This window comes from Calidris pugnax, unplaced genomic scaffold (assembly GCF_001431845.1).
Source record: "Calidris pugnax isolate Ruff unplaced genomic scaffold, ASM143184v1 scaffold157, whole genome shotgun sequence".
Taxonomy (NCBI): Eukaryota; Metazoa; Chordata; class Aves; order Charadriiformes; family Scolopacidae; genus Calidris; species Calidris pugnax.
In genome coordinates, this window is record NW_015090992.1 from 1,635,656 (window position 1) to 1,647,582 (window position 11,927).

The 11,927-nt window shown below is 39.7% G+C and overlaps 1 protein-coding gene across 1 annotated transcript; it reads left to right on the forward strand.

Annotated features, from left to right (window-relative positions):
* Positions 1-11: 11 nt before the first annotated feature.
* On the forward strand, positions 12-833 carry LOC106895379 (tetraspanin-3-like). Its single transcript, XM_014954786.1, has one exon. The coding sequence runs from the start codon at positions 12-14 to the stop codon at positions 831-833; it is 822 nt and encodes a 273-aa protein (XP_014810272.1).
* The last annotated feature ends 11,094 nt before the right edge of the window (positions 834-11,927 follow it).

The following is an 11,927-nucleotide window of genomic DNA, read 5'->3' on the forward strand; positions in this document are numbered from 1 at the left end:
GAGTAAGCAGAATGAGGAGAATTAGAGCTGCAGTGGCATTGTCATTGGCCTCCTTATGGCTCTATGAAGACTCCTGGCTCAGGCCCTTTGCTCGATCTCTTCTGTGGCTCCTAGGCTTCATCTTCTGGGGTTCTGCTGCAGCTCTGGCCTTTGGTGGAATTCTTGTGATCCTGATGCACGAGAACTATGGATATTTATTTCCAGAGTCTTTCTTGGTTCTCCCTGGCTGGCTGGCTATTGTGGCTGCACTTATCTTGCTACCTGCTGGAGTTTTGGCTATCTCTATTTCTGCGAAGAGCTCCCGCTATCAGCAAGGTGCTCTGATGTACTTGCTGCTGCTCCTTCTTTGCCTAGAAATGTCTTCAGCAATTCTGGCAGATTTCTATACTCTTCGATTGGCTTCTGAGATGCAAAGCACTATGAGTTACCTTGTCTATCAGTACAATGGAACGCACTCCCAGGGCCCTGGCAGCGAAGCTGTGGATGTGGTACAGAGGCAGCTGCAGTGTTGTGGGGTCCAAAACTATACGGACTGGCTAAAATCAACAGCTGCTTCTTGGCACCTCCTAGCTGAAGAAGCTCGTGTCCCCAAAAGCTGCTGTAAGGAGAAGTATTCTCACTGCAGGGGAGACTTAAGCCATCTGGAGCAGCTTTTTCAGGAAGGCTGTCTAAAGAAGCTGGACGACCGCTTGCATGTTGTCATGCTCTATGTGTTTTGGTGCTGTACTGTGATAGGCATCTTAGAGCTGTTGGCTGGTGTCAGCAATGGCATCCTCATGAGGTATCTGCCTTTCCATGACTTCTCATTTCTGGACTCATCTACCTTGTCATAGAGCTGCAGACAGTGGCAGCATTGCTGAACCTGCTACATGTTTTCCTGGTTTTGTACCACTTTGCAGTTGCACTGGAAGAAAACTTTTTTTGAAGATGTATTTGCATGTAAATCAAACTAATTGATCACTGCTACATTTTTTTTTTCTTAAATGTTAAAATAGTAGATCAGTTTTCCTCAGTACTTGTTTGATAAGTGTTCTGTGTTTGAAAAGTGTCATCGCTGGAAGTCACAGCAGGGAGAGGAGGGTTGTGTTTGCATCGTCAAACAGGAAACCACTATATGTGAGTACGGGGGAAGCAGGAGGTAGAGGTATGTCTTGCTCAGGGGAGCATGTTGAAAGGTCATGACCTGAACTTTTGGAATAAATCTTAACTGTATTAAAATCTTGAAGAGTAAGTAAAGAACAGATTCCTCCACCTTCAAACTTCTATTTAGCACTTTACTATTTCTAAAAGAAGCCCTTTGGATAAAGGTTAACACTTTTTTTTTTCCTGCTTCATACAATAGTTAAAAAAATTAATGTGTCCTTCAGTGAAAATAAATGCCAATTCTTGAAGTGGCATGAAGGTGAAATATAAATCTTGCTTCATTTATTTTGTGCTAAAGCAAGGAATGACTCAATTCTCCTTTACTTAAAAGTTATATGGGGTCATATGGATACTTGAATGACAACATGAATGACACTGCTTCTTCTTAATGTACATCTGCCATACTCATACTAAATCCCCTTCTTATCAATTTACTGTGGTCTCACTCTAGTTTGTATGTGTTGAAAGGAATGAAGTTTGAATATGGGCTATTCATATTCTGGTTTATGTCAGTGCTGTTGGTGTTTATGGATGTGCTGGTAAAGGCTCTGCTCTACCTGTGTTGGATGGTGCAGTGCATGGTTGTGTATGCTTGTACATGTGTTTCTGTTTGGGAAATGCTCTCAGCCTCTTTACTGACTTGCAATTGGGAACTGCAGCAGCTGCATCTTTAGGTAAGTGTATTTAGGAAATCTCCAGGGCCTACAAGTGCATCACGTTAGGCTTTATCAGACTGGGAACAAGGAAACCCCTTGGGGCCACAAAAACCACTGGACTGAGCAACTCCCTTAGCACTTGAAGCAATAGCCAGCTAAATCATTATTGCTTTAAAATTTCTACCAAAGGTCAAGTACTTTATGGCAAATTTCAGATCCTAAAGCACCAGATATTCCCCCCCACGAAAATCAGTAATCAGAGGACATAAGTCAGCACTTTCAGCCTTATTAATAACTATGTGGAAACCAAACATAAAATATACTATATAAATATACAGAGCTGTCTCATAAAAAAAAAAAAAATAGAGACCTTGATTTAGATAAAGGAAAAGAACTAATCCATTAGGAGTGAGCAATTCTTTAAAAAAAAAAAAAAAAAAAAAAAAAAAAAAAAAGGAAAGACTGTTCCAAAGGAAAAGAACTATGTCTTTGAGTAACAATGGAAGGAAACATTTCTTTCAGTTTGCTTGACATGCGATGCATGTGGCAGTGAATAAAATTTGTCTAGTTAAGCACTGCAATTGGGTCTTTATAGATTTGTGGTACCATGGCACATAAATGTTTTGTGATGCAAAGTTATTGCTATGACATTGCCAAAATGCAATGAAATTGAAGTGACTGCAGCTGGCCCAGGAAGAAATTGAGTTTTCTGGAGAAAGGTAGAAGAGTGTAGTAGGTGTACTGCCTTTTTACCACCTGCCTTTTTTAAGGGGGATATTTTCCTTCTCAGAGCAATTCTTATCCCTTACTACTTATTCACAGGTTCTGAGCCAGAATCTCTTAAAAAGGGGGAATGTCCATATTTTTTCACTACTAAGTGTAAAGAAACAATTTCAAGATCACTAAAAAGGAGAATTACTTATGGGGATGTCTGCATCTACTCACTAGTCTGCTAAAAGTCCAGGTCCTGGATGGCTCCCTCTACTCTTACAGTACTTAAAAAATTATAAATATGAAATAATAATAAATCTCTGGATGTTAACTATAAGAAATGAATTTCAGGAGTTATTTCTCCTCCCCCGCATACCAGAGGTACCTCTGGAAGATCAGATCTCAAACCTGGTTAAAACAAAGAGGAGAGTGTAAGAATGCATGAGACAGACCTACTACAGGTAGAAATGGCTGTTAGTAGAGAGTCCCTAGGCAAAACTGTAGATTGTGTTGTGTTGCTTGTGTCAACTTGCATAGTTTGATTCTGAATAGTTACTTCTGGACAGGAGTAACTTCTTTTGAAATAAGAATGGTATTATTTTGAAGCAACTGCACTATATTTCTGTGTTAAAAGATGCATAAATCCTTGGGTATTATTGCAAGCTGTACATTGAATGCTTCATTTTGAAAGAATCTCCAGATGTTTTTCCCAATGTGTAAAAATGAGTAGCTCTGCAGGCAGCAGATGACCTACAGTCAACATTTCTGGAAATTGTGTTGCTTTGGGTTTAAAGGGCAGAAACTGATGTCCAGTGCAAAGCAAGAAATATATTCTGTGATTACTCTTTTGCAGAGTACCCTGAAATCTGTATATTCTATGTGCGAATTAGTGATTTAGCTGTGTTGTCTTTCTTCTTAGAAGACAATAGTCAGAAATGCAAAATTAGTGCTCAAATGCAGAAGTCATCATTGCAGCCCTTTACAGAATCACAGAATCGGGGTTGGAAGGGACCTCTGGAGATCATCTAGTCCAATCCTCCTGCCAAAGCAGGTCCACCTAGAGCATGTTGCACAGGAACTTGTCCAGGTGGGTTTTGAATATCTCCAGAGAAGGAGACTCCACCACCTCCCTGGGCAGCCTATTCCAGTGCTCTGCCACCCTCAAAGAAGTTCCTCCTCATTTTTAGAAACATCTTTCTGCTATGCCTCTCGGACTGAACCACCAAACTTAGCAGAAAGCACTGGCTGCATCTTTACAATATGGCCATTTTGAAATTCATTGCTTCTTTCTGACTCCTTTACTTTTCCAGATGGTGAGCATGTTGAAATTATTCTATTTTTTCTTTGCCTTTCTGTGTGTCCGTTGGTCTTTTTGTCTGTCTTTTTCATGTAAGTTTTCTGTCTCTCCTCCTTTTTTTCCTGGATGGGGTTGTCTTCCCTCTTCTCCTCTGCTTCCCCTTGTGAATGACAGTTTAACTCTTAGCTGAGCAGGACATAATGTAGATTCTGGAATTCTGAGTTGTCCTTCGTCAAGTTTATTGTGTTTTGAGTGTAAAAATAAATTCTGTATCACAAAGTAGAAGGATCTAGGCTTTTCTAGAACATGATTGAACACATAGTTCCTGCCTACCTCCTATAGATACTGTTAAATCACTTAAAGTTACTGTTCAATTGAAATTATGGCTTTTATAGTCTGGTAAGGTTTTTATGTCTTTGCAATGAAGCAGGGGGTTGCAGCGTTACACTGTGGTCTTTTTTCTTAGAAATTGAGTTGGGTGATCTCCACTAGCTAGAAAAGATTATGTTGAACAGCTAAGTCTTTTTTCTTGCTAAGCAGAGTATTTTCTTTACAGCAACACTAACAGTAAGGTCTTTGCCAATATCTTGCAGCTGCTACTTCAAACACCAGGAAGAAATCCCATTGTGTGTGTGATTGTCCCTTGAGCCGAATGTCTCTTTCAGAGTAATGGAACATTTTCTGAGAGCCAGAGAGTTGCCAAGTTGAGATTTAGTTGGTCTGAAGCATTGAAGATGAAAAATCCAATGTCATCTGTTGTTAATATTTTAAGGTGTAAGGAATCAGCTTTTATCCTCAGGGCTGCCTCCTACCTTTTTCATTTTTTAAGAAAGAAAATAACTATATCTTCAAGAAGATAAGCATTCTGCTGTATACTGTAAATCATTGTGGAAACATAAACTGTTTTCCATGTAGTTATGTAGTTTTACTGAAGAATTCAGAAAGCTCCTACCATGAGTTTAATTGCCTGGATGATGCTCTAATACACCACAGAAATTTGTTTTGCAATGAAGAGTGATGTCATTGCAAATGACATCAATGGTGTCATATTTTCTCCAGTAGAGGAAAAGCTAGATATTTAACATATGTAATACCTAAGGGGATCAGCTCTAAAAGCAGCTGTGCATGTGAATAACTTAATTTTGTCAGGAAAGATCACACAGGTAAAGCTATTCAGGAACACACATGTCTGTAGTTTCACACCTTAAAACTGGAGGAAGATGTCTGTACTCACCTGGCATGGAATTTATATGAACCCGTAGCTAAATCCATGTGAGGATGCTGGAAGAGGAGAAGGTTGCACAAGCTAAACAAGTGAACACAAGCTACATCCATATTGTTGCTAAAACTGAGACAATAGTAAGTTTTAATAAAAAAATATACTGCTAATTTGAGAAAAAAAGATTAATCTTTTGCTTAAGGCATGAAAGACGAAAGCAGGAGGCTGTCGCTCTGGAGAGAACCAAGGAGCAATAATAAATCCTTAAATCAACCCATTAATGTATTCCTTCCAATTTTGTCACTCTTCTATATCTATTTCTAGACAAAACACCTTCCAAAACCAGCTATGTGTGCTTGAGAGAGAGAATGTTTGAATATACGGTATGTAATTTATGTCTACAGGTGTGCATATTGACATGGAGACTGTACATGGATATTATCGTGGAGCCTTCTATAACAGTAAGGCAAAAGATTGCTATGCAGCTTGTAGCTATAGGCGATTAATTATAAAAAAATATACCTCTGAGTGCTTTTTTGCCCTGCATAGACTTGGATTGGATGAAAAAGCTGAAACTAGTCATTGCATGCAAGAGTCATGATTTCTTTCAAAAAAGTCACTTTCTACTTAGAGAAGTTTCAAACGGTGGCTGTAGACCATTGGAACTGTCCAAGAGACTTGCATACAGGAAACCCCTCATCTGTCTCTTCATCCTTTAAGTCACGTCACCTAGTATCTCTTCTGATAACTCAACAAATGCAGTCAGTATGCCTCTTTATATTAGACTTCACACTATTATTTTCTTACCATGATTTATGTGTTACTTCCTAAGATTTGCCAGAATTCAGCTTTCATAGAATCATAGAATCATTGAGGTTGGAAGAGACCCTTGGGATCATCGAGTCCAACCATCTACCCTACTCTACAAAGTCCTCCCCTACACCATATCCCTCAGTACCGCATCTAAACGTCCCTTAAACACAGCCAGGGACGGTGACTCCACCACCTCCCTGGGTAGCCTGTTCCAATGCCCGACCACTCTCTCTGTGAAAAATTCCTTCCTAATGTTCAGTCTAAACCTACCCTGCTGGAGCTTGAAGCCGTTCCCTCTCGTTCTATTGTTAATTACCTGTGAGAAGAGACCAGCACCAACCTCTCTACAGTGTCCTTTCAAGTAGTTGTAGAGAGTGATGAGGTCTCCCCTCAGCCTCCTCTTCCTCATACTGAACAGCCCCAGCTCCTTCAGCCGCTCTTCGTATGATTTGTCTTCTAGGCCCTTCACTAGTTTCGTTGCCCTCCTCTGCACAGTGCAGAACCTGGCACTTGCCCTTGTTGAAACTCATGCCATTGATCTTGGCCCAGTGATCCAATCTATCTAGGTCCCTCTGTAGGGCTTCCCTATCCTCCTGGGAGTCAACACTCCTGCTTAACTTGGTATCATCTGCAAACTTGCTGATGATACACCCTATGTCCTTATCGAGATCATCAATAAAGACGTTAAATAGAAATGGTCCTAGCACTGAGCCCTGAGGCACACCACTAGTGACCGGCCGCCAGCTGGATTTGATTCCATTGAGCACCACTCTTTGGGACCTTCCAGTCAGCCAGTGCTTGATCCAACAGATCGTATGCTCGTCCAGGCCGTGTGAAGCCAGTTTTTCCAGCAGATTTGTATGGGGGACAGTGTCAAATGCTTTTTGAAAATCCAGGTATACAATATCAACAGCCTTTCCCTCGTCCAATAATCTGGTTATCTTGTCATAGAAGGAGATCAAGTTCGTCTGGCAGGACCTGCCTTTCATAAACCCATGCTGACTAGGCCTGATCCCCTGGTTGCCCATTATGTGGGTTTTGATGGCATTCAAGATAACCTGTTCCATGACTTTCCCTGGTATTGAGGTTAGGCTGACCGGTCTATAGTTTCCTGGATCCTCCTTCTTGCCTTTTTTGTAGATGGGTGTTACATTTGCCACCCTCCAGTCCATTGGGACCTCTCCAGTCTGCCATGACTTCCTTTGTGAATGAAGGTATTGGATTTACATCTAAATTAATGGAAAAAGTTTTTTAGCTTCGTTGGATTATAAATTAAAGAAAAAAAAAAGAAAAAAAAAAAGAAGAAAAGCAATCAGTCTGAGAAAATCCCTTTCAAAGAGTGAGGAAATCACTCAACTGTTTAAACAATGCAATATTTAAGCCAGCCTTCCAGGATTTTGCTCTGTTATTGTTTTTAAAAAGCCATTTCAGGCATATTAAGAGGTACCAGGAATTTACACTTCCATTGGAGGAGAAGTCTGAGATTACTATTCACTACATCCATAGGCACAGCATAGCCAATTTCTGCCTAGTGGAAGTGAGTTTAAGATTTGTGCACATGGGGATAGGACGCTAGGAAAACATCTCTTCTCAAACATTTCCATTTTGGAAGAGATTCCCATGCAGTTTCTTTGGACTAAGTCTGTCCCTGTGGAAAACTGTTTTAGGATGGCTATGAAGGAGTTTCTGTACATAGCATCTCCAAGTAGAAAAGATCTTCACCTTCTCTGGTACTGGAAGGCCTGAAGCAGCTTATGCCTGGCCTCAAGAGGCCTGTGGTATGGAGACAAACAAGATTTTCTTGCTAGTATGCACCTACATATAAAATTTTTAATTTACAGTGGAGTAGTGTCATTAGGCTGATAGTCAGGGACAACTTCACAGAATCACAGAATCTTAGTGGTTGGAAGGGACCTCTGAGATCATCGAGTCCAACCACAAAAAAAACCCAAACCAAACCAAAAAAAACCACACCACACCAAATGCCCACCAAAAACACTGCACCCACCAACTAAACCCCACACTCAACACCTCACCATAAAGCAATAACCTTGGGCACTAGAACATGCCCTGAAGAACCATGTCTACATGTTTCTTAAATACCTCCAGGGATGGTGACTCCACCACCTCCCTGGGCAGGCTGTTCCAGTGCCTGACCACTCTCTCAGTAAAGTAGTTCTTTCTAATATCTAATCTAAATCTCCCTTCATCCCTCCATCCTCACAGCCCTCTGTAGGATCATGAGCTGGTCACTAAAAAGCATGGTGGTGCTGCTGTTGAGGCCTTTGTGACCCCATTAGTGGAAATCTGCCCTGAATTCCATAATGTATTTTCATAAATCCTTCTGAAAGCCTACCTGTCTCCAAAAGTTTCCAGGACTCTGTTGTGCTGCACAGAGGCTTTCAATGTTCTATAGGCTCAAGGTGGTCTAAGGGCTGCGCTGTATTTCTAGAGGAACTTCAGTAGCATGGTCATGTTGATTTTGACAAGCATGCAGGGTGCCAGAAGCAGGTGTGGTTTTCTGCCTGTGTTCAAAAGAGACATCGGAGCATTTCCCTACCCACTTTGGGGAGAAGGTGGATAAAGTCATTGTGTTGTCTGGACTCACTGATTTCACAGAAAACCGAAGAGTTGCTAGAGTTTTTGGGTTTAATTTCTCAGCTTTAAATAAATTTTTTAAAAGATTCAGCTTCCAGGGCTGGGGTAGGTTTTTTACTGGAGTGGAATTGCTCTGGGCAATAAAGAAGCTGAGAGGAGAAACGAAACCCAATTCTTACATCTCAACATGCCATCCTGGAAGATGACAAAAAAGCAGCCTGTTTTGTGATCTAAGAAGTACAGAGGATGAGCTGAACTACATATTCAATTATGTCAAATGATGAGCATTCATTTATTAAACGATATAAAGTGAAATTAAATTATGGCAAGTAAGTGATTATATTATGTAAAGCAATTTTTAAAACTGGGTAATGTGATCACCCTTCATTTATTACATTAAGTTCAGATATTGGATATTGGTGCTATTATTAAATTCATGGAAATGCTTATAATGATGGACTAGTTAAAACACAGTTTTCAAGTGAAGCCACTCCTTTTCATATTTCTTTTCGAGTATTGGCTATAGGTATAATGCTACTATTTCTTTCAAAATGAAAGCTGAGATTTCACTAACTTTCCAGCTATTATGTGTTCTCATACGTAAAATCTTGCAAATATTACTTGTAAATATAATTTCTAAGGTGTCATAAACAGGGAGAGAAGGGTCAACAATTAACCAGCTTGGTAGAGGGGAGGAAAGGGGAGGAAATGTCTATTAAAATTGCAAGTTTATGGGAAACTTACTAAAGTATTTTGGAAACAAGATACTGTCATACCTTTCTAGAAGACTGGATTTTCTCTTTTGCAGACAGGTGGCATGTAATCATTGCATTTGATCATTATATTGAGACTTTTTTGGAGTGGGAGATGGAGAATAAAAATATGTCATCCTAAGCCTAAGGACTCAAATATCAATTTCTTGCTGAAATTCAGGTATCCTTGTTGCCAGAACTTTTTACTGTCAAGAATGTGTTCTTACACAGTGAGGTGGGTGCAGAATCCTTAAGAGTCTATAAAGTTTTATAATGAATGTAATTGTTCAACTTAAGCCTAAAAAAGAAATCAAATGCAAGATGCTGATTATTTGCAGAGCTGCATGAGTAAAAACAGTTAAACTGCGGGTAAGATTTACTGTGCTAGTGACACAAAATGTTACCCATATAGAAAAGGTAGTAGTAGGTTTAAGCACGTCTGGAAGAATTATTTGAAGTACTTGGAGTACATCCCATGGCTGACAGAAGTAAGAAACTATTTTTTGTGGGGGTTGTGGAAGGTGTGTGTGTGGGGTTGTTCATTTTGTTTTTTCTAGGATTTTGATGCAGGAGTACCCTGTCCTGTATGTGTGAGAAAGCCTCTGTCATTTCACTTTAAGAAGGTTTTTCTTCCAGGGCAGTTTGATCTAGATGAAAAGCAATCCAAGGGTTTGTTTGAGACAGGGAGACCACAAAAGACAAAATATGAAATCAAATAGGGTTATGGAAGAACCAGTGACTGTTGGCCTCTGAGGAGAAAATGGTGAGAAATCAGGTACATAATAGTGAGAATGCAATAGGGACAAATATGCAAAGTAAAAAAATTGGAAACCTGGAAATTTTTTTTTTACCTCTGTGTTTCGGTAGTTATGGTCTTATAGTGCTGTTAATAACTCAAGGTTGAAAAACCTCACCAAAATGAAATTTTGAGAATGTAGAAGGCTTTCTTGACCTACTGCTGTAGCAACTGCTGAAATACCTAGCCACAGGCTGCCCCTCTGATTTAGCATGGTTTGAGTTTATTATCTTTAGAAAATTTTATTTCAAGGCTTTAAAATGATGAGCTTCAACAGTCCTGTAAGAAAAAAATATATGTAAATAATCTTTTATATATGGCAATCTGTGTTTTTCTTGTCTTGTAGTTTGGAACATAGATCAGCATGTGGCAAATAATCAGTAAATTGAAGTGTAAAGTGTTTGTAAGGACCTTGTTTAGCTTTGTATTAGGCCAGAAAGTAAAAAAAAATTATAATAAAGTACAGTAGGCAGGAAGAAATATTGAAAAGAAAACTAAGTTTGTATAGTGTATATGAACAATGACAATGAAATATGATGGCTATCAAAGAAATATATTTTAATGGTTTCAATATTTAGCTGCCTCTTTTTCATGCAAATTTATAGCCATTATGATCTTCTGGCCCAACTAGAGGATGAGAATAGACTCAGCGATTGATGACCCTAAATTAATACTATGCAGTCATTTCTATAAATTATTTTCATAAAACATATTTGCAGTGCCTTGTATAAACAGGGGAAAACCAGGATAATAAAAGCACCACCACCCTCGGAGCTAATAAAGTCTTCAGTGGCAGCACATCCTTCTGAGTGAGGGACTCTGTCATCAGTCTCAGCAAAGGGAAGGAAAAAAAATAAAAGAAAAAGGGAGAAGAAAAAACCCAGAGGAGTACTCCAGCAGCAGTCAAAAAGCTTTTAAGGTGCAAGTGGATCAAAGTGATTCTCACGCTCAGCCCGCCCATGTAATAAGGGGCAGGGAAGTCCCGACCTTGCTGACACTGCTTCTCCTGCCTAATATTTCACTTTTTGGCACGTGACGGCAGCTGGCGCACGTCCTCTGTGAATCACACGTAGGTATGACAGTCTCTGGTACAACTAATGCCCCTTCCTTGCTGGTGGCACACAGTTCTGACTTCTCAGGGCTTTCTATCATTCCCTATGTTAAAAGCTTTTGCAGTTATTTAGATGAAAATTAATGGTTTAGGCATCTGAGAGGTCTGCCTGGATGTACAATAGTTTCAAAATGTACAGGATCTCTGCAGCTAGGTCTAGGTGGAAGGAGAAAACCAGTCTCATTAATAAGGATAAATGCTTTAAAACTTTTCTGGCTAAGCAAGACCAGAAGGCTTTTTATTTTACCTAAGTGTCTCAAATACCTGGAGAAAATGTCTGTGGGTAAAACACTCTTAGGCTGATAAAATACTAAAAAACTGGTGTGCTTTCACACTGTAGCCATTTGGTACTATGTCACTCTATCCTTTAATCATATTATTAACACAAAATTGGTTTTAACTCTGGGTCTAGGTATCAGGGCACAGTGTCTGGCTGTGACTTGATGAGAGTGCTGTGTGTCCCTTCAGGCCAGCTGCTAGCTTCAGTAAACAGTTGCATAAACATGACTCCTGATGCCATGCAATATATGACTTGCTGATTAGCAGCAAAACGGAAGACTCTGTTCTACTTTGTTATGTGCTTTACTCTGGGATGAGAAGAAAGGAATTTTGTATGTTTCTTCATTAAAACAGACTTTTCATCCTGCATTAGGCAAAACTCCAGGGAAACAACCTTTCCCCACCCTTAATTAATCCAGAGAGTGAACATGAGGATGACTAGACAGATGGGACATAATTTGAGCATGGAAAAATTGTCATCATCCCTCTTTAATTAGTGTTATAGGATGGCTCTCTTCAGATATAAGTAGATATGACAAAGATGTGTTTCAC

Excerpts from the sequence above, each read along its gene's own strand:
- LOC106895379 (XM_014954786.1), top strand. The coding sequence starts at position 12 with ATGAGGAGAATTAGAGCTGCAGTGGCATTGTCATTGGCCTCCTTATGG.